This window comes from Pseudorasbora parva, chromosome 18 (assembly GCF_024679245.1).
Source record: "Pseudorasbora parva isolate DD20220531a chromosome 18, ASM2467924v1, whole genome shotgun sequence".
NCBI classification, from domain to species: domain Eukaryota; kingdom Metazoa; phylum Chordata; class Actinopteri; order Cypriniformes; family Gobionidae; genus Pseudorasbora; species Pseudorasbora parva.
Genome location: NC_090189.1, coordinates 25,754,830 through 25,779,101, shown reverse-complemented (window position 1 = coordinate 25,779,101; position 24,272 = coordinate 25,754,830). Strand labels below are relative to the sequence as shown.

Here is a 24,272-nt window from a genome sequence, read left to right as displayed (position 1 = left end):
CACTCTCATTACCTGGAAGGCAGATTTCATTGATGATACCCATTCTTCAATGCTTAACTCTCCTGTATTTGTTGAATGACCACTAAACTCTGGAAGTTTTCGGTCCCTGGGTATATAAATGGCAGCTGGGGTTGATTGTGTGCTGGCTTGATGTTCAATGACGGCTCTTGCTAGTGACAGGGCTTCTCTTTGTTCGGTTCTGGCTTGGTCAAGTGCTCCCGTCTGCTCCGCAAAGCGCCTTTGTATCTCTGCCATCTCCCTTTTCAGTTCTTCAAGCTCCGCCATTTTTCAGCTTGTAGGCCTGGGACTCGTGACACACACACACAAAATTTTTTTAAAGACAATAATTCTATCCTGTTCGTGACGCCAAATGTAACGAAACTGTGTGTTCCGCTCCGTAGGGGAAATTTAAACGTTACCCTGGATGACTTGAGAGTGAAAGGATCTTGGTCCCCACTCTGGTGCTTTGAGTCTCAATTATGCACAATGCGTGAATATGGTTTATCTTACACTATTGTATAATATACTACAGGAATAGATAGGTTGGGCCTCAGGTGGGTTAAATCTCAACACAGTGGCTTCCTGAAGTATAAACATGCAATATAGCAAACGCACGTTTCCCCCCCCCTTCCTAACCTAATAGTGTAAGTGAGACGCCCCTACTCCAAGGTAAGTAATAAAAAAAATTAAACCTTCAGCTGTATTGTTTTTAACAATTATTAATTTATTTTTCCCTTCCTTAGGAAACTGTAGTTTGGCTTAAAGGATCTCTTTCAATCAGATAAGATAACAAAAAGTAACAAAAAGGAAATAAACAGACTTCTGTTTTTTCTTGTTAACCACTCAAATATTTAACACTTTCAAAAAACTCTTTTAACACCTTAGATATGAATTTTCCAAAATTAATTTCAATATTAAGGCACCAACTGATTCACAAACAACACTGTATGTTTCAAACTCTGACGACTCTTATAAGTCAAACCAAATGGCTCAGTTGAAACAACTTAGTTCAAATGACTCAGTGCAAATGACTCAGTTCAAATACCTCAGTTCAAATACCTCAGTTCAAATGACTCGTATGAATCTTCTTATGAATCTATGTATGATTAAATTTCCAATTGACTCAGTTCTCACAAAGTTCAAATTGACGATTGAATCATAAAGTTCATTCAAACACTCAGTTCGGTTCACTGTATATCAGTAAATGTCCGTGTGTGTGTGTGTGTGTGTCGAACTGTTATACCAGTCTGTGGCAACGACAACTTGATGAGATGACTTGCGATGACTTTGCGTTGACTTGTGATGAGATGACTTGCGATGAGATGACTTGCGATGACAAGATAACAGGATAACAGCTGGGACAGGACAGTGAGATGTCGTGAGGATGGCAGGGTAATAAACAGAAACGAGAAGTTTCAGCGCGGCCTAGAAAAACTCAGGAACTTTCTGGAACAAAATGGCGCGGCCCAGTCCAGCTCCCACACGGTACGACTGGGCAGACAGGTCCCTTCAAAAACGATCGTTCAGTTCACGGGCGCATTCTCGCGCACTAATAAGTGCACTTAAGAGATTTGCAGGAAGAAATCAATGTCTCTCGCTCGCACAGCACAGTTCAAGGATTACTCAGGAAGCAGTAGAACTCTCAAAAAAATGTGTAGACAGAATAACGCCGAGAGTAAGTGTTCTGAATGAAACTCATGGCTCTAGCAACTCTCTCTCGTGCTCTCAGCCAGTCTCCAACACCGTTCACCCTCCGATGACGCAATCGACCTAACTTCTGCTTTAACTATGCACGATAATGTTAGTTCACTAAACTCACTAAACTTTAACTGTGCACCACTGATTTATACTTCAGAAAGTGTTGACTTCTCGTACAGCAATCATGGAATGTCTGTCACGCAACACCTCTCGCTCCTTTCTCCCGCCGTCCTTGCATCATCCGCCCAGACAGCCGAGAGAGAGAAAACCCGTCAAAATAAAAGTCCCATAGAGAAAATTACATCCGTTACATTAACTTATATAAACGTATCATGTGATGAACATTTCATGCTCTTTTGTTACTTGTAAACATTTTAATTTTGCGTTATGGATGTGACGTTACATATAAAGAAAATTCTAAAATCAAACCCACATGTGATATAAACGTGTGTTCCTGTCGCTGGCGGCATGGCAGTAATACACATATTTCTCCTCTGTGTTTCAGTGAATCGTAACATAGCTTTAGGTCATTAGGCTATAAGTACAATCATAAGTAAATGTTAGCAAAACAAATGGTCACTCTCTGAATGATATGACAAATAAATTCGATTGTGATCGACATCTCAAACAACATGAACATCTGACTATGTTCCGTAATCGTCTCTGCCGTCTGCTGTAATGCTCCGTGTGTTAGTATTCACTTCCTGGTAGAGAGGCGTATTGAAACAAGTGCACGAGGAACCCGATTGGTTTAGGCTCGAAACAGGCGCCTCTAATTCGCTCGTTCTTCCTATCATTCAGGAGGTTTTGACAGCTCGAAGATAGCGGTTTTTTAAAGCTACACGCCTACCACAACAACAGATTGATAAAATGGTAAGATGATACTAAAAACAGCACATATTCAAGAAAATAAGTTGAATAGAAATCTAGTTTTAACAATGTCTTATATCAAGTAGCCTGACCTGATTCATTACCTCAGGTAAGAAAAAATGAACATGTAAAATATCAAGACACTATATATATATATATATATATATATATATATATATATATATATATATATGTGTGTGTGTGTGAGAGTGTATGTATATATATATATATATATATATATATATATATATATATATATATATATATATATATATATATATATATATAGCCTATATATGTGTGTGAGTGAGAGTGTATGTACATATATATATATATATATATATATATATATATATATATATATATATATATATATATATATATATATATATATATATATATATATATATAGCCTATATATGTGTGTGTATATATATATATATATATATATATATATATATATATATGTGTGTGTGTGTGTGTGACTGTGTGTGTATGTATATGTATATATATATATATATATATATATATATATATATATATATATATATATATATATACATACACACAAACATATATAGGCTATATATATATATATATATATATATATATATATATATATATATACATACATACACACACAGTCACACACACACACACATATATATATATATATATATATATATGTGTGTGTGTGTGTGTGTGTGTGTGTGTGTCTGGTATATATATATCAGGCCAGGCTACTTCATATGACACATTGATATAACTCGATTTCTATTCAAATTATTAAATTAATTATTATTGTTGTTCAGATAAATGTAGAAATGCCAACTCAATGGACCTAATACTATAGGCATTATTTAATTTAGGTGAAAGTTATGTCCAATGCTGAACGTCAGAAAGCATTCAGGGAAAGGCACAAAAATGATGACAACTACAAAGAAAAGGAGAGGAAAAGAAAGAGAGAGGAAAGGGCCAGAAAAAAAACTCAGCAAACTAATGAGGAGAAAGAAAGAGTGCGCATTCTTGCAAAAGAGAGACAGAGGAAAAGAAGGCTTCGTTTTAAGCAAAGTTTAGATGTACAAGGGGCTCCTGAACAAGCATACAAGAGTAAGCAGTCTCTAGGGAGGGCAGTCAAACGAGCCCTTACTGCTCTTCCTCAAAGTCCAAACAAAAAAAAAGCAGTGATTAAAAAGATTATTGACACAGTTGGGTTTGTTGACCACAGTGAAATGAAAGTAGGCCTATCAGTTACGACAGACCACATTAAAGAAAAGGTTCAGCAGTTTTATGTCCGGGATGACATCTCACGACAGGCACCTGGGAAGAAAGATTCTGTTGCCATAAAAGAAGATGGGGTTAAGAAGACCTATCAAAAGAGGCACTTAACTATGTCTATTTTAGAGGCATATAGAGTCTTTCAGCAAGAGTACCCAGAGACTAAAGTTGGAAAATCAAAATTCGCAGCACTGCGGCCAGGGGAGGTCTTCACTAAAGCAGAAACGCCTCGTAATGTTTGCCTCTGTAAATACCATGAGAACACACAAATGCTGCTTGAGAGTGTACATAAACACATCCCACGACATGCTTTCGAAAGCATATCTGCATTTATCAGAGCTCTGGTCTGCAGTCCTGAATCTCCAGAGTGCATGTTAAATGTATGTGAAACATGTAGTGACGCAACTCTCCTTCAAAACATCATTAGCAACATCCCAGATGAAGACAAGAACATCCCAACAACGTGGCATTCATGGGAATCTGAAGGGGGGTTTCAGGTTAAGATCTTGAAAAATGGAGCATTAGGGAATGTGCTCGCATTGCTGCTGGCATCGGCCACTAAATTTCTGAAGCACTGCTTCATAAAAAGAAATCAAAGTGCAGTATTCCAAAAGATGAAAAACACAAGTGAGACTACAGCGGTGTTACAGATAGATTTTGCTGAAAATTACACAACTTCATATCAAGATGAAATCCAGGCAGCCCACTGGACCAGCAGACAAGTCACTGTTTTCACTGCTGTTGGCTGGAGCAAAGCAGAGGTGCAATCCTATGCCATTGTCAGTGATGCACTGGAACACGAAAAGAAGGCTGTTGCTACATTCCTCTCCAAGGTGGTGGATGACCTGATGAAGAAAATTCCAAATATGGAAAAGTTGCACATCTTCAGTGATGGAGCAGCATCACAGTTCAAAAACAAATTCATTTGGTCATTCATGTCCACAATCTTTAGGGACATCTTTCCACGCCTTAAGGTATGACTATTTATTCAAATGTTTTTGTATCATTATGGACTTGTGTTAGAAGGTTGTTCTATATAGTGTTCTTCAATGGTATTCATTTGACTGTTTAATGCAGGTAGAATGGCACTTCTTTGCCACAAGTCATGGAAAGGGAGCTGTTGATGGAGTAGGTGGGACAGTGAAAAGGTGTGTTAGTTCAGCTGTGCTAAGCCGTAAGGTTATTGTGAACAATGCACAGTCCTTTGCAAAAACAGCTGCAGATTACTGTCCTAACATTGACATTAAACTGGTTACCGAAAGGGACATCAAGATGTTCACACATGAACACCAGTTAGAGCATCTGTGGGCTAATGTAAGACCTCTCATAGGTAAGTATTGGATAGCAATTTGTGCTCACTAATGAATGTGTGTACATGATAAGGTTATTGAAGCGATATCTATTATTATGACCTCTTCACACTCTTTCTTAGGAACCCAGAGTGTGCACCACATTGAACCCACCTCTTATGGCATCATCAAACATAGTCTGTATTCTTCTGCATTGGAGGCAGCAACACACACATTTTATAACTCAAGTGAGGATGATCTTCAAGCCCACCAAAGTGAGCCATTGGGCAACATAAAAACAGGAGATTGCCTGCTGATTAGTTATAAAGGGAAGAAGTCTAACAAGGAGTTTGTTGGCCTTGTCACGGATTTGGATCCTGATGGGATTGAAATGCAGTTTTTGAGGAGAAATGATGAACCGGGCTTTGTCTATATCCTGCCCACAAAGGAGGACAAGTCGTGGGTGGAAAAAGGACAAATCATCCAGCGTCTCAATCCTTTCGTTGACAACAGAGGCCGCTATAATTTCAAAGAGGCTGTATTGGCAGAATGAATGAATGAAAAATATTCATTAAGAAGAAAGTTCATGAATTATAATATTAATGATAGAAGAAATTGTTAAGCTTGAACTAAATAAATAAATAAATAAATAAATAAATAAATAAATAAATAATTTCCTTCACCCTCATATTCTCTCATTGTCAATTATTTTACATATCATATTACAATCATATTTCTTAATGTCAAAAAAGGCATTTAGAGTAATTTTATGTGTCGACAAAAGTGCCATGATGGTTTATTCATTGATTTTCCAAACAGATTCTATGTGTTTTTCAGACTCGTCACATCCATAACAGGGTTTTGTCACATCCATAACGTTGTTTTTTCTCATGATACACTTCAGAATTTTTAAAAAAAATTTAAACATTGATATTTTTATTTTCAGATAGGACCCCTTCCTCATGTGGATAGCAATATTTATACATTAGACTTAAAAGTTCACAGACTTTAAAGAAAATCAAACAGTATACTGAAAACATTGTCATTTCCTGTCACATCCATAACGCACAACTATTTACCTTTTTTGGGGGGTCTTAAACATAATTTAGAAAATAATATTTTTGCTGTCAATTCCCCAGTAAGGATGCTCTGAGAATATGCATTGCCAATATAAATATTGTAAGAAATAGATTTTTACTGAGACATTTCAGCTGTCATTATGAGTTCAAATGTCACATCCATAACGCTGGAATTGCCCTATACTGAAAAAAACATTATAATGAAACGTGTTTCTAATATTCATGTATGTAAATGGGGTGGTCAAGAAGATTTTCTTTTTCTTTCACAGAAAGATCTTCATGAAAACATTTGAAGACCACGCAAGAAGAACAGGTTTAGCCACAGACTTTCATCCCATGAGGACTGGTTCAGTTCTGAAGGGGAAGTGTTGAAGAAGTTTATGTACTCTGAGTTGTAAGACTTTAACTAATGTTAACAAAGGAGACTTTATTGTAATGTATTAACTAACATAAACTAACAATGAGCAATACATTTTTACAGTATTTCTTAAACTTTGTCCATTTTTAACATTTAGTTCACCCAAAAATGTATGTTGTTAAAATGACCCTCATGTCGTTCCAAACCCATAAGACGTTCATTTATTTTCAGAACACAACAAATAAAGCTTTAATATGTGTACTATAATTACTATGTAAAATAAGTTAATATAGTAATTGATATAGATACTGATATAGATATCCATATTTATAACCTTATTGACTAAAATAACCAGCTCATGGCAGACGACTTGCGACCAGAGAGTGACCTGAGTGATGCGATGTAGGAGTAGCGTAAGCTTCAACGTCTCTCTGGGCAACAAAATCAAGCTCTTCTCTTTTATCGAATCCTCTTTAAATTCAAATTCATGACCAGTGTATTGTTTTCCTCTATTCTCTGCATATCCGCATTCATCAATACATCATGCTTCAGGTCAGAGGTCACTCTTTTGGCGTAAGTAGACCCGCACAGTTGACTGCCAGAAGATAGATATTTTAGTCTAAAGTCAAAAATATGGATATTTTTTTAATAAAAAATGCATAGCTTCTCTTCAAAAGACCTTTATTAAATGATTTTTTAAAATGTCCTGATAATTTACTCAACCCTATGTCATCCAAGATGTTAATGTCTTTCTTTCTTCAGTCGAAAAGAAATTCAATTTTTTGAAGAAAATATTCCAGGATTTTTCATCATGTAATGGTTTTTAGTTGCAACCAAAATACTGAAGGTCCAAATCAATGCAGTTCCACCTTCGTGTTTACAAAGCGCTCATGTGAAGACTAATACAAATGCCCTCTAGCAAATAAAAAAAAGGTAAAACAACGATATTGGATGATTTTGAAGTTGAAAATTGTTTTTGCTAAAGGGCGTTTATTAGTCTTCACATGAGCGCTCTGTAAATACGAGGGCGGGACTTCTGCCTACGTCTATGTGACCATTTACACGGGATTACGTCATCCTTGGCACCTCGCAGAGCTGAGCAAGTTGAACAATTAAGGTTGAAATGTATATTCATTTTTTTAAATGACTGATTATTTGACTAGATAAGACCCTATTCCTCATCTGGGATCACGCAGAGGCTATGAAGCCCTTTGAAACGGCGTTGATTTGGACCTTCAACATTTTGGTTGCAACTGAAAAGCATTATATGATGAACAATCCTGGAATGTTTTCTTCAAGAAACTTAATTTCTTTTCCACTGAATAAATAAAGACATGAACATCTTGGATGAGATGGGGGTGAGTAAATTATCAGTCAATTTTTATTTTGGGGTGAACTAATCCGTTCATTATCTTTAATTGATGGCCATGTCACTGTGTTCAGTGTATTTTTGTGTTGTTTTTTGGGTTTTGTTTTTTTCCTGAGCAAAGTTCAGTTTGCTATCAAGTTGGAATTGTAAATTCCTCATGTGGAGTATAATTTTATTATTTCATTTTGTGTTGAAATAAAAGTGTTTCCATCACAAATTTGTGTATGTCATTGATTGAAATCATATATGGTTAGTATATGCAGAGATGTTGTAATATTGACTGAAATCATGTATGATTATTATATGTAGTTTATATGTATATTATATAAACTTGAAGAGCTAACACACCATTTCCCTATTAAAAAAATATGAAATCTGTATAAAAAGCATATAAACAAATGACACAAAATATAAATAAATCCTATATGACTTTAATATGACTAGCATATGATTCAGTATACAAACTTTATATGATTTGTATATGAATATCATGTATTTTCTACTAATACCATATACCATTGGATACTGTTTACATGTAAAACTCATATAAGATTTTTGCAGTATTCATACATGACCCAAAAGTTTTCTGTGTGTTTTTTAGTATGAAATGGGCCATAAACGGTCTGATTTTGTGTATGACATATATGGGACTTACATTAAACATATAAGATAATTCTGACTGATTTAAGTAAGGAACATATATGGTCGCTATATATGAAACATATAGGTTTTTTTCATATGGGATGCCACACCTCAGCATTTGGTCAGGCTTGATGTTAGTGACATGCAGTCCAGGATCATCTAAGAGCTGTTGATATTGGCATTGGAGCTGAGGTTGCAATAAAGGTATTTAGGAAATACATAATGTGTGACCAGACTGCTCCTGGTGTCCTTGTTGTTAGACCCGTCTACTCAGCCCCTCACTGGATAGAAGGAAAGAGGAGGGAGAGGAAGCTATTTACTTAATTTAGTCCCCATTTATCCTTAGGAACGTCAGAAGCAGAGTAGATCCACTGAGGAGCTTTCTGTCCTCCAGTTCAGAAAGGAATGCATGGAGGGTCTGTCCAAAATTGTGAAGAAGATTCAAGAGAAGAGCCCTTTGAAATTCCCAACTGTAAGGCAAATTACTTGTCTTAACCCAGCTGCGATGTATTCAAATCCAGAAATGTGTCAGGGCCAGATGAAGTGTCTAGTTAAAAGGTTTCTTCAAGACAAGCAGTTAGATGCGGTTGCTACAGTTACATAAGATTAAGTCCTAACGTTAGGCATACAATTGACAAAAGAAACACGTGTACATTTGATGTGAGTGCTTTTTCTTTCACTCTTTCTTTAGGTCATCTGATCATTCAGCAATTTTCACAATTGCTGTCCCTGGAGGTGAGGAATGAGAAGTTCCTGTTTTTCAAGCCCCTCGAGAAGAGGCTGGATGTGTTTCTCCATCCTTATATAAGTCGCCCTACCCACAGCTCTGGGACTCAAGAGTTGCTTGGCATGGCTTCTGCAATTGATCCCAGATTGAAGCTTAAGTACATCAACGAAGACAAAGTTGAAGCTGTCAAGATTTGTTTGAGAACTGAAATGGCATCAATATCTACAGTCATGAAGGTAATACTTACAGGTTGTGTGGGTCATTTATATAATATAATTTAGTTTTGGCCATTTTCAGTATTAATTTAACATCAATAAGACGTCCTTACTATTCTATGGAATAGTTAATATAATGATGCAAGATGTTGTTGCATTCTCCCTTATTTAAAGGTAATATTTGCTGTTTATTTGCACAATGGAAATATTACATAAATGCAACTGAGTGAAAATATCGTCCTGGATGTTATAAAATGGAGTCACATGCCTTTTGATGGTAAATTTCCCACTGAGGTATGTTATATGGCATGCTAGTTGATACGCTTTGTTTAGTGGATGGTTTGTAAGTCTTTAAGTCTACAGTTTCAGACAGTGATATCACACATTTACTTCAGTTCACATTGCAGTTTTTACAATACATATTGTTTAGAAGCAGCTTTACAGAAAATGCATTTTTATGTTACAATTAACAGTAATCTGTTCTCAGAGGTGACTGTGTCAAAGTAATGTCCATTTATGAGCACCTAAAAGCAGTTACATATTGTGATCATAGTGATTACAACATATGGAAAAATTGGCAGTTTTGTATGTTGATTTTGTTGCAGTTTCTTATAAAGATATAGGCCACTAACCCATTTTTATTTCCTTTTCAAATCCCGTTTTTACACAAATTTGCCATTTGACTGTTATCACACACTTTTAAAGGGGGGGGGGAATGCTGTTTCATGCATACTGACCTTTTTACACTGTTAAAGACTTGGAATCCCATACTAAACATAGACAAAGTTTCAAAAGTTTAGGTGGACGTTTGATGGGAGTATTTCTTTGTCAAAAATACTACTTCCGGTTAGTCATAAGTTTTGGCAAGTTTTTTTCGATCATGGGTCCACTTGACGTTAAAAGGTCGGAATTTCCTTGTATGGGCCGTACGGACAATTCTACCGGAAGAGCGGGAGAGAGAGAGCGAAAGCAACAGGCTACGCCCATCAAAGCGGGGCTCGTAGGCTGCGCTGCACAGGTGATGTGACTTTAAGAAATTAACAATGTCACCAAAAAAGTGAGTTTTTGGTTGCCAGACCAAGACAGTCCTGTACAGATTGCCAAAAAACCCCGCGTTAAGGCAACAGTGGATGTAATTTGCTTTTCCGGATCAGCAACTGAGTTGCGCAAAGTTTTATGTCTGTTCACTGCATTTTGGTGCCGACTGTTTCATAAACAAGGCCCAGCTCGACACAGGATTTTCCGATCGCCTAATGCTGAAGGATGGAGCAGTCCCAACGATAAAGGTCCCAACGTTAGAACCGCAGGCGGTGAGTAAGCCTGATTCATGTCTGTGTTTTTGCCTATGCCCATCAAGTAGCCCAAACATGATCACGTATAGTTAATTGATCAATGGAGCATGCGATGTGTAGTGCGTGTACATTTGTTTAGCTGGCCACTATATGTGTAACTTTATGTTTGTGTATTGTAAAAGCACTCCGAACAACAATACACAAAGAGTGGGGAAATATGTTGAACTAAATAAGCGCGCTTCTTCATTCAAATGCGCTACTATTCCATGTCTTTCTATGTTAACACTAGCCTGCCGTGCAAAACCAGTCCGCTTACTACAATTGTCTACACAAACCACGCGTAAACACACACACACGTGCACAACTGCACTTCCCACATGTACACCTTCAAAGACAAAAATACGACGATATAATTCAAGTATAAATATGTAAATAACACAAGTCGCTAAGCATATTATATAATTATCGTATAACTTGTACTACATAGAGACGTCCTGCTCTAGTCGTTTTTGCTGCTGCTCCTGTTCAACTGCAGCCTCTGGGTCTGATTCCGGATCATAGATTTATGGCTGTATCTGATTAAAAGCCATATTTTTATTTTGAATAAAGTTTTTTCCCGCTGTTAGGGATGACACAGCTTTACGACGCACTCAACACAATAACAGCGGCGCGCACACGTCATTATTTAGCTCCGCTCACACGATACGCCCCCACCCGCTCGGCTTTTTTCAGAAAGACTCGGAACAGCGCATCTTTCTTATATAATTATAAAAAAAATAAAGACTTTTCGGAGATATGCAGGATGCGATGCTACTCTATAGGTACTCAAGATTGACATGACACTGACTGAAACTGAGTGTTTCATCCCCCCTTTAACTTCAAATAGCAAATGTAGGGTCACCTGCTATAACTCCTTTTTGAGATGTTACTTACCTGGTATTTACTTACCTGGTGAAAGCTGATAAAATAAGATGCTTAACCTAGGTAGAACTGAAGCATGATCTGAATAGGTCATATTTACAGATTATTATGAGCTTTTCCAATAAAATAACACATTTTGTGCTTTTTTTTCACAAACATTGCAGTTTAATGTAGAACACAGGTGTAATATATTCCTGGGTCAATCACACCAGTGACAGGAAGAACTGGGACCAGGAAAGGATCTTCTGATGCAGTCAAGTGAGAGACTTCTTGATCCAGAGCTGCTTTAGCCAGGATCTCTGTGACCAGGGAGGTTGATAGAAGAGCCCTGGGACTGGACCAGCCTTAGACACCAGCTCTGGCTGAGGCTATGACAAGAAGCAGTGGGATGGCCTTGGCTGGGAATTTTTGACAGCCGTGGCATGAATCTGCATCTCCATCATGTTAGGAACTGCTTGGAAGCTGTTCAACTGGGGCTGCTATGACAGCTGCGGGGCTATAGTGGGTTCTCGGGTTGCAGCAGCAAGAACCTTCAAGCCTGGACAAGAAGTTTTGTGATCAGGGCAGCTCTGAAAAGGTACCTTGTCAAGTAACCTCTTTGGTGCCTGTGACTTGGACCTCTGTGGGGCCTCGGAAGGTTCTGCAGCAGCAGTGACATGAACCTTTATGGCCTTCACTGGCATTTCTGGAGCGGCCCTGACAGGTTTGCTGTGCTCACGGAACCTCTGAGCTGTCAATGCAAGGAACTTGTGAGATGGCTTGACAGGGACCTCTGGAAAGCTGAGTGTGACTCCATTACTAAAATATGATTGGATGGTGCAGTACATAACTAACTTAACTAAAACTAAATAAACCATTTGGCAACCACATCACTAGGCGAGTAGTTCCGCAAGACGCTAAAACTACTGCCTCAAGCCAAGGCGCCAGACGCAACCAAGGCCTGCCAGCCCCGCAAGACGCTAAGGCTGGAGGATGGAAAGACTAACTTAAACTAAACTAACTACAGTATTTACAATATGTACACATCCCTAGACGAGTAGTTCCGCAAGACGCTAAAACTACCGCCTCAAGCCAAGGCGCCAGACGCAACCGAGGCCTGCCAGCCCCGCAAGACGCTAAGGCTGGAGGGACGGAGTGGCCATCATGTCAGCCCGCCAGACGCAAGGCTGACCCTCTTCATGACCTACAGGGGGACCTGAAAAATATTTATAAATTGTACAAGTTAGACAAAGATATCTCATAAAGTATAGAAATACAGCTTGTCATCTGTGCAGTGCATGAGGATTGACTATATGACAGTTGAAGCAGGTATTGAAAGGACGCTGATGACTATATTCAGATAATCAATCCCAACAAACAAAAAGCCAAAAACAAGAAAATGTCAATAAGTCTTCAAACGTATTAATGTTAGACTCAGTACCTTGAACCAGTCCTGAGAGAGCATCTCCTCCAGATGAAGCCTCTGCTCTGGTTCGCTCTTCAGGCAACCCCGAATAAAACGACAGCATTCTGTGCAGAAAGATGGATATGTCTGATCATTACCTTCAACTTTAAAGGTGTCATGAACTGGCTTTAAAAATATATATATACTGTTGTCTGAGGTTAACTAATGACATTCGTGTGGTTTTTACATTCAAAAACATCATAATTAATAAGTAATAGGCTATTTTCTACACTGGTTTTGAGGATCTCCCCAAAATGCTGGGTTTTGATGGGTGTGCTGCACTGGAGACTTGGAAGTAAACGGCTAGGATTGGACTTGATTTGATTAGATTTGCATATTTAATGAGCTTCAGCTCAGCTGTCCTATCTATGTCCTTGTCAGTTCACATGAGGGAGGGATTGTTTTGAAAGCAGCAACCGAATGATTCTCTCAACCACAGGGATCGTACATGTCTTTATCAAACAAACACAATTATTTATTTCTTATCCACCCGCAATTGGACTATTATTTTTGTATTACATGGCCCGTCCGATCGGTCGATATAAAGTTGTGCGCGCGTTCCTTTCAAATGTCAGGTTAAGATAGATTGAACAGCGCAGATCACGAAAAGAATATTATTTTACTATTTGAGATTAATTGAGCTTAATTTTTGGTAGCCCGTCTGGAAAACGGATAGCCCTGGGATGCTGCAAGTCCAGCGTGCTTAAGGTATGTTCTGTTAAACACGTAACGTTACACATAATAAAAACAATCTATAAGAATGCAATATTATTACATATAAAAAAACACATTTTACTCACATAAGTGTGTTGCACCATTCCTGTCAGATCCAATATAGAAAAAACAGCATTGTGTTTTAATCTCAAATGTCTGCAAATCCAGCATCGACCTGAGATTTGTTTACAAATGATTCCGCAGTGAAATGTCCTAATATTAGGATCCGAAGGAAGCTTATGCAGCGACTGTGTTGGTTCTTCCACAACCAGGAATAGCGCAATATCTTGCTATCTTCTTCCGCATGTTTATTGCTGTTGGCTAGCGCGAGCCGATCAGCTCCATGAGTCGGTTGGCAGGGCTACTGATTTAGACCTGCTTATTATTCTGTAGAGGCGTGTTTCACCGCACGATCATGTCAGGAGGAAGCACACGATCGTTTTCTGGGCCTGGTGTCTATAAACACGGGTGCACATAACTGGTACGCAGGTACGCATGCGCAACAAAAATCACAAATGCGTAGGCCCACTTGTGTTACTACGCGCCTTTGCGTACTTAACCGATTCTTATCTAATCTTACAAACCGTACAGTCAGAGATGTCCAAAAAGCAACAGACATTAAGCAGCTTTTTTGGCGTTTCACCACCTTCAAAGAAACGCCAACTGGAGCCCGAGCCGAAGAAAAGACTATTTTCGGAAAAGTGGCTTCAAGATGTGCAGTGGCTTGAAGTTAATGATGAGCGCACTGAAATGTGGTGCAAAATTTGCCGCTCAAATCCACATCTAGCAGACAAAACAGGTGCGTTTTATAAGGGCTCAAAGAATTTCAATCATCCTTTATTTGAAAAACATGAAAAGAGCAAGGAACACACGAATATCGCGCAAGCCATTGCGAATAAACAAGCTAGCCGAGAAGAAATGTCTAGTCGCCCTCTTGCCAAATGGCGAGACAAGCTGAATGAAGAACAGCGGCAAGCTCTCTTTAATATTTTTCTCCTCGCCTTCCATAAAGCTAAACACGCACGTCCCATGTCTTCATATTCTGAGGATATTCCTTTACTGAAGCGGCTAGGAGTAAATGTCGGAGGTGCATATCATTCACGTGAAGGGGGCACACGGATCATGCAGAGTATCGCTCGCGCCATCACCGGGGAGTTGCGAGTCAAGTTACAGTCTGCTGAATTTTGGGGGCTGCTTTTTGATGGATCTGAGGACATCACAAAAACTGAGCAGGAAATTGTTTACATTGTGTCTGTGTCCAGCAACGGAGAGTTTACTTCGGACTTTATTGGACTGATTGAATTGGGTGCTGACAGAACCGCGCAGGCCATAACAGACGGACTTGTGAGACTTTTCCAGGACACAGGCTTAGATGACTGGACAACAAAGTTGGTCGCTGTGTGCACAGACGGGGCTGCTGTCAACGTCGGTATGTACAACGGCGTTGTTCCAAAACTCCGGCAACTCGTTGCGGTTGGAGACTCCCTTGTGCACGTTTTGTGCACCGCACACACACTGGAGAATTGCGCAAAATCAGCTGATCGCAACGTTCCTTACTGCGAGACATTTAATCACTCTGTGGTCAAGTTGCTGCAGTTTTATTTACAAAAAGGTGGAGCAAAAAAAACTGCTGCACTGAAGAAGCTCTGTGAAAAAAACGGGATCTCCTTTGTGAAACTGGGTAAGTTTCATAATATCAGATGGTCTGCATGGAGGCATGAAACACTGTTAAAAATATCAAGACTATTGCCAGCTATTAAAACGCAACTGGCTACGAGTGATAACAGTGACTTGCAGCATATCTGCACAGAGCGTTTTCAGTGCTTTCTGTCAAACATGCTGGACATTGGCAACATTTTGAAGACCACATCCACTAGGTTTCAGAAGGAAAAGCTGACCATTGGAGAATGTAAGGATGAACTAATGGTGGCCATTGGACAGTTCACACTTCTGCTTGATGGTGAAGGCCACAGGGCACACACTGTTTCGAATGCTGATGCTGACAGAGACAAGATAAACTTACTCAGGGGGTTAATTGAAGAGTTTGAAATCAGATATGACTCCCTCAAGTCATGTGATCATTTCTTAGTATTTGATCCTTCAACATGGCCTCAGGAAATGCAAGACCTCCACAGTTTTGGAAACACAACAGTTTGCAGCATTCTTAAGAAATATGAGGCCACCTTGCAACTTGACAAAGACACCACTGTGACAGAATGGATGCGCTTAAAGCAGGCAGGAAAACGCCTGGGAGCCTCTTCTGTGCATGACTTGGTCCAAATTGTAAATACAAGTAACCCAGATGCTTACTCCAACATCAACAAGGTGGTTAAGCTGTCTCTTACACTGCCTTTAAGCAGTGCAGCTTGTGAGAGGGGATTTTCACATCTCAACATAATAAAAACCAAGTACCGATCTCGTCTGTCACATGCTCGTCTCTCAGCCCTGATGCACATTCACCTGTCAAAGCAGACCACAGAGACATTTGACCCAAAGCCAGCTGTTGACCTGTGGATGGAGACAGCTAATCGGAGGCTCAACCAAGGACAGGGAGGTGCATTTGCAGCATCTTCATCTACCATGCAGGAAGCTGAAGCAGAGGACAGTGAAGCAGGCGACAGTGAAGAGGACAGTGGTGGCGACACGGAGGACAGTGACGAAGACTGCACTTATTAACTCAACGCTACATATGTGAGTACCAAACACCATCTCCTGGTACTCACCTGAGTAACTCACTGAAAAAGTTATGTGCACCCCTGTCTATAAAAGCTTTTCTTTGACTAACAAGGAAGTTTTCAGCTCTGAAACGTACAGAATATTCTTATATTACCATGACCTTTTACATATCAAAAGCTCAAGGGAAAGTTGATTTCTTAATTCATCACCCCTTTAAACTTGTCGTCTAAGCTGTAAAACTGGAGGAGATTCCTGAATTATCCATAACAACATCTTTAAAAAAAAACACAGTCATCTCTGTTTTGCATGTTTAACAGTTCCATTGTCCTTCTTTGTTGTAATTAAATTCTCACCATCTGAGAAGCCCGGCTGGAACCAGACATCGGCATCCATCAACTCGATGTCGCTGCTGTCTGGGAAAAGGCTGGTAATCATAGTAAACAGCAGCACCCCCAGCGACCACACCGTTGCCTGCTTCCCATAGTACTCTCCCTTTTCAAAATACTCCGGGGGGCAGTACCTTTTTGTTCCTGGAGGACAGAGTTTGTTGTGTTTCAAAGTTTGCTTTACCACTGCATGTTTTCTTACTTTACACTGACTGAAATGGCATTACATTTTAGGCAACAAAAATAATTTAGAATTTTGTTAATGCATTGTTAATATCTCGCTATGTCTCATTTGATTAAGACATGGTGTAACTGGAAACTTGAGTTTAAATCCCTAACTATAAGTTTGAAAGATAGATACCAGAGTAGGTTTTGTAGGATGAGCTTATCAGGCGGTCCCCACAGCCGAAATCAATTAATTTGACCTCTAGTGTCTCTGTGTTGACCAGGAGGTTCTGCATCTTGACATCCCTGTGGAAGACTCCCCGGGAACAGCAGATGGCAGCAGCGTCAATCACCTGACACATTAGGTGACGCGCCAACTCCTCACTGAAGAGTCTGCCTTTATTCATCCAAAACCTGTGCATGTCCATGCAGGGCAACGGGCGCTCCAAGACCATGACGTACTTGTCAGGATGGTCCTGCCAGTCCAGCAGCTCTATGATGTGGCGACATCTGGGCCCTTGGTTGGCCATGAGTGTCAGGGCCACCTCAAGAGGAACTGGTCTGTGATGGTTAGGCTAGAAGATACAATTTAATGATAATAAGATGGAAGTGGTTTCTCAAATGAGGATTTTAAGTCTATTGAAATATTTGTGATTCATCTATGATGTCATAAATTGAGAATAGTGATTAAGAGGAAAAGACATAGACTGCACAGTCTACTTACAAGGCTGATGTATGGGGTGTTCTTTGTCTTTGCTGTCAATTTCACAGCAACCTGAAGGCCATCTTTGCATCTGGTCCCTTCAAAGACAGAGCCGAATCCTCCTTCCCCTATCTTCTTGCCGCTGGCGTATTTCCAGCCAATGTGGTCTATTAAAAAATTATTATTACAATTATTACTATTATTTTTGAATTGTGTAATAAAGCAGTGTGCTACAGTGTTGCATATTTATTCTAACTGTTGTTAGAACGTTGTTTCTAATTCTCATATAAATAATATACTTTTAATGACTTTTAATCACATATTAAAAAATGTATAGAATGTTTGTGCCTTAAAAAACCTTTTAAAAAATACTAAAAGAAATGTTACAGCTGCATTATTTAAATTAATTACATTTATATTCCTTAAATAATATTTTTGTACGTGTTTTATTTTGGGTTATGGCAGTAAACTCACACTCGATCCTCTTGATCTCATCACGGTCCAGCTGTCTCAGCAGATGTGGTGAGATCTCACCCACTGACAGACTGCCTGGACTATCCTGATCTTGAGACAGGACGTCCTCCACTTGCTGGTCATCATCAGTAGCAGGAGAGAGTTCAGGACTACTGGAAGGAGGTTCCTGATGATCATTGTCCTCTACAGTAAGGATGACGTCCTGTAGAGAAGTCTGATCTAAATAGAGGAATATCAACCAAAAGCTTGTTTTAATAAAATAATATCAATAAAATATTCCATACACATATTATTTATTTAGGGGAAATTTGGTTACTTGACATCTTTAAAGATTAGTCTTCAAACTATTTCATCTATTTATCACATAGAGTAAGTAGGCTAATTGATCTGCATTTTTTTAAATGTATGATTGTAATGAGGCATTAATATATTTTTGTAAATGATTAAGAGAACTTTTAATGATTTGCTTATCATTTACCTTCAGTACAGCTCCTGGATGGGGGTTCATCAGTGTCCTCTTCCACCAAACCCTGTTCCACCTGCGCACCCTGAGCTTTGGTGGATTTGGGGCAAGAAAAACAAAAGAAAGAGGCAACCAACTTTCGAAAGTTCCTCTTCTTCTTTTTCTTCTTCTCCTTCTCCCTTCTCTCCTGCTCGCCTCCCTCACCGATACCCACAGGCGTCTCGTCAGGACTAGGGTGGTGCTCCGCCTTGTGGTCGGTGGGTGTCAGTGGTGTACAGAGATTTCCCCAGTGCACGCACTCACCACCTCCCTTAGCGTTCTCTTTACGGGATAGTCGCTGTCCCATAATCAACACGATCAAAATGCTATCAACAACTGCAAACACACCGTAAACACTGTTGAAAACACAACTCCTTACTCGCTACAAAGTGAGCAGGTGAGTTTCGAGCTTTATAGTCTCGCGTCAACGTTCTATTTCCTCTATGATGTTATAAGGGCTCAGAACAGGAGATTATCACAAACATTCAAGTAATTTTAAATGATGCCAGTAATATGTGTGTGTGTCTGTAAAATATGAAGGTATTAAACTCGCATTGAAACATGCATATAACACACACTGTAGTGGCCAAGTGATAACATTATGGCCTAGGACAATGTAGATTCATTAAAAACTTTTTTAATGGTCATATTATTTTTCATATGCCTATATTGTTTCACCATTTTTTATTTATTAATCTTTGTGTGGTTCAAAATGTATATTAGGCCTATATTATTGCATAAATTAATATTTTTTATTGTTGTTATTAGGCCTAATATTATTATTACTACAGATTTCATTTTAAACATTTAATAGGCCTTATTAATTTTTTTAGAGCTAGAAAGCCTAAAGACATGGTTCAGTTGTGCATTGGCTCCCAAAATATTTAGCCACATTTAAATTGGATGTAGACACTCAATGGTAAACTTGTGTGATCTTGATTTTACACATTCACTAGTTGGTTAAAAGTAAATGCCAGAATGGCTCAGAGAAGTGAAGTTAGTTTCTGAGAAAAATAAGAATCTGTTTGCAGATAATGTAATGCCATATTAAGTGTGGCTGAACTGTCCAAATACTTTTTGAGGCAACCACATGACATGTAAAACACAAAATTGACTCTTGTATCAATGTATTCCTGAATGTATTTAGCCAAATGCCATTACAAAAAATATATTAATAGCCTATTTGGAATTATAGAATGAATAAATGAATGAGGCATACAAGGCTACTGTAGCTATCCCCAAAGTGTTTTGCAATCATATCGGTGGTCTCCCATCAACCACCACCAGTGTTAGTTATTAACCTTTTTTATTTTTTAGTGTTTGAAACCAATATGGACATGCTGTCCATATATAATTAGAATATCATCAAAAAGTTGATTTCACTAATTCCATTCTAAAAGTGAAACTTGTATAGCTATTATATTCATTCATCAATCTCCTTATATGTTTTTTTCCATAGACTGTGACTGTGAATATGGCGGTAGTGTCCGTGACGTCACCCATAAGATTCTGATAAGCCGTTCTGAAGCTTAAAGTAGGGGAGAGCTGGGCATTGTCATCTTGCGAGCGAGTCATCGCGTGTCACTCCCGGACATAGACTCTAAAAAAATATGGACAACGCAACATCATCCGTTTCCACTTGGCAGTTTGAAGCTTTCAGGCGGCCTGCACGGCGCTGACATCTTGGGACCGAGTCTGTGCAGTAGTGATTTCGGGACCGGAGTTGCGCAGTAGAGAGCAGGAACTACAGCTGTGATATCAAAAGTCCACCCACAATCTCACAGATGCAGAACAATTAATTATGTTGGTGTGAAATAAACAGTTATGGAAATGTAGAAATTAAAGCTAAAGCGCCAATCTGCTCCCAAAAATCACGAAAAAAGTCTGTTAGTGCCTCAGTGACAACTTCACTCAGAGAAGACGTCGATCTCAGCTGTCAATCATGACGTCACACCCCCCGTTTTTATAGCATCAAATAACTAAGTAAAACTAAACTTATTTTAAAAACGAACACTTGAAATGAAATCATCGTGATGATAACTGCCTTCAATGATATAAACTAACTTTGGGGAAATAATGTTTGAAGTGTAATTTTATTGTTTAGTTGCTGCAGGCTTGCTCCCGGATAACAGAAAATGGACAAAAAGGCGGGATGTGAGCGAGGCTTAGGCAGCAGATAAATGGCTATCCACCTGTAACCACACCCTTAATTATGCAGAACTTTAAGGCTTTATATAACGTAAACGAATGAGTTATAAAAAAAATTCACCCCCCTCACAGTTGTCATGAAGGTCAAAATTAGCCGTATAGGCCAAAACCACAATTTTTACCATTCTGTAAACATGTTTTTTTTTCTGTTCTAAAGTTGAGAATTTTAACATGGGGCTCATTTAGATTCTGCTCCCTTCTGGAGCCTGTTCTAGTGGCCAGTTGAGGAATTGTGGTTTACATTACTTCCATATTGGCTTTAAGAGAGATTGCGGGAAGATGCCACTTGGTTTTTTTCCTGTCTCAATTCAAGCTGTCGGACCGTGTGATGTCATACTGTCGGATGCCCCTCCCACGATTGTTGATTGACAGCAGCGTTTCAACACAGACCCGCACCTGAGTGAGCTATCATCATAGTCCGCTATTGTTGATACACTGGAGCAGAATGTCGTCTAAGCGATTGCGGTTTTCCGTTCTTGGGTGTAATAACGAACACAGCAGTCATTTTGATGTTCCTAAATCCGAAACACTGAAGACGCAGTGGCTAAGTTGTGTTTTGAAAGGGAATATTCCCCCCGAACAACGTCAATGCTTTTATGTTTGCGCGAACCGCAAAGCATTTCTCACCAGACTGCTTTATAAACGAGGGTCAGTATAAAACAGGTTTGGCTAAGAAGCTCTACTGAAGAAAAAAAAAGGATCAGTACCAGCTATTCGTGTTCCTGCTGCACCTCCAGAAAAAGTGAGTGTAGTTTGAAATGCTTCCACGTAGGACTGCACAATTAATACCATTTCTAATCGCGATCACGATTATGGATGCCACGATTACATAATCACTCTAAGTCGCGATTACAAAAAATAAAAAGAATAATAATTCAGCGTGCGTAAGAGGCATGTTAGAGCATGTCACGTTGTAAGAGTCGAATCACGACCATAGGCGCCGATTTACGTTTTCCTCCGTGGGTGCTCGTGGGCGCACGCGCCCTTTAAAAAAAGACGTAAAAAAAGTAGTCAAACATTTTTTGCATTTCAGAACCTTAGGAAATGGACAGCGGCCGACACGAACACACACACCTATTTATTTGATAATAAAGCTGTAAAGTAGCATATCTTTCAAATCAGGACAGCGCCACTTCTCACAAATACAGACAGGTTTGGAGATGAAAAGCTTAACTAAGACATAACCGCGATCAGCTTCCTGGGAAATTAAGAATCATTGTCACACGAGTGCACACAGTAAAATTGGCGGATAGGATATTGGAGCAGGCGACTGACAGCGACACATAGCACCAACTTCAATGTTTAATTTTAAAGGTCCCGTTTTTTGTGTGTTTTTGAAGCCTTGATTGTGTTTACAGTGTGCAATATAACATGAGTTCATGTTTCGCGTGTAAAAAAACACAGTATTTTTCACACAATTTACTTATCTGTACAGCGCTGTTTTCTCTGTCCTAAAAATGGCCTGATGATTTCCTTGTTCTATGAAGTCCCTCCTTCAGAAATACGTAATGAGTTCTGATTGGGCCAGCGCTTTCCGTGTTGTGATTGGACAGCAGTTTAGCACTTTGCCCGGAAAGGTCCCGCCAAGACTACCCCCTTTTTTTTGCTTATTCTTGTGGGCGGAGGTTTAGTCAACAAACTGTTCTAGTGACGTCATTCCTGCAAGGAAGCGCAGGGGTGTAGTCCAAACCGGCCGTTCGCTGAAGGCTTTGAAAGGGAACTTCTGGTAAATAAATATCTCGCTTCGCATTGAACTTTGAGCGTTATAATTGTATAGGTATTATTTATGCTCTAACAGCAACATTTCACACTAACTTAAGTTTGAAATATGGGATCGAGAAGAACAGGACCTTTAAATGAATTTAGCCTACTGGCAGTCTGGCACACGTGTGTGCTCGGTATTTTCCGTGGGTGCTCGAGCCCTGGAGCACCCACGGTATCGCCGCCTATGATCACGACTTTTAATAGGCGTGTCCTTATCAATGACCTGATTATCCACTGATGCATGTCTAACTCATGTCATGTTAATTTCGTAAACATGTGTGATGATAAAGAAACAACATCAGACAACGTGCAAAGTGTTGCTACGAATCAGTCATTAGAACCGAAAAGACACGCTTACTCAGGGGTGTGGAATTATTTTGGATTCACGAGCGATGGAATCCGCAATTATTTTTCTCAAGTTGCGCTACCTTCACTTTATGCAAAATGCCTGGAAAGAATTGTATCAGATCTGCAGCAAATAGAGTTTTATTCCACCACGACTTGCTTAATACTAATACTTAATAATAGTAATAATAAATAGGCAGTAAATAGATTGCTTGTGCACTGAATGTCTGCAAAAAGGTGGTGGGGTGCTTCTCCTATAACTGTCCGAGGCCCAGAAAGAGCTCAAGTTACCTCAAGACAAGCTCAAGACTGAGTGTCCAACGAGGTGGGGCTCAAAACAAGCAATGATTGCCAGGGTGTTGGAACAACAAAGCGCCATTTCTTGTGTTCTGTCTGCGCACAGAAAAGCTATACACCTTGTCCCCACATGGCAGGATGTAGACGTCCTTGAGAGCGGTCAACAACTCCCTTTCTCCACTTGCTGAATTCACTGATGCTCTTTCATGAGAGCAATATGTAAGTGTATCATATGGGAAGCCTGTTCTACATTTGTTCAACAATCAGATCTTAGCAGAGCAAGAGGGAGAAACAGAACTGTCAAAATGCATCAAGAAGAAGATCCTGGACTACCTGAATAAGAAGTATGATGATTCAGAGACTCAAGAGTTGCTTGGCATGGCTTCTGCAATTGATCCCAGATTGAAGCTTAAGTACATCAACGAAGACAGAGTTGAAGCTGTCAAGATTTGTTTGAGAACTGAAATGGCATCAATATCTACAGTCATGAAGGTAATACTTACAGGTTGTGTGGGTCATTTATATAATATAATTTAGTTTTGGCCATTTTCAGTATTAATTTAACATCAATAAGACGTCCTTACTATTCTAGTAATAGTATATGATTTAATAGTATATTATCTTGAGTTAAACTCAAATTTGCCTTTGTTTTATTAAAAGCCTCAACAATCTGTGAGTGTGACTTTTAGAGAGGAAGCAGAAGACAAAAATGCACCAGCACTAAAGAAGACCAAAAAACCACTGGGCAGCTTGGGACATAAACGCGGATATGATGGTTTGTTTAGGCGTAGACATACACGCAAAATCACACGGCGTAGACATACACGCGGATAGCTCAAAATGTGTACAGATAACA

At 39.2% G+C, this 24,272-nt stretch overlaps 1 protein-coding gene across 1 annotated transcript; it reads right to left on the bottom strand.

The window, feature by feature from the left end:
• Positions 1-12,562: 12,562 nt before the first annotated feature.
• On the bottom strand, positions 12,563-19,109 carry LOC137046393 (serine/threonine-protein kinase pim-1-like). The gene is made up of 6 exons (XM_067423586.1): positions 18,779-19,109; positions 18,301-18,519; positions 17,848-17,993; positions 17,320-17,698; positions 16,926-17,102; positions 12,563-13,247 (listed from the first exon to the last, which is right to left on the bottom strand). The coding sequence occupies exons 1-6, from the start codon at positions 19,107-19,109 to the stop codon at positions 13,120-13,122; spliced, it is 1,380 nt and encodes a 459-aa protein (XP_067279687.1). The 3' UTR covers positions 12,563-13,119.
• Positions 19,110-24,272: the final 5,163 nt, after the last annotated feature.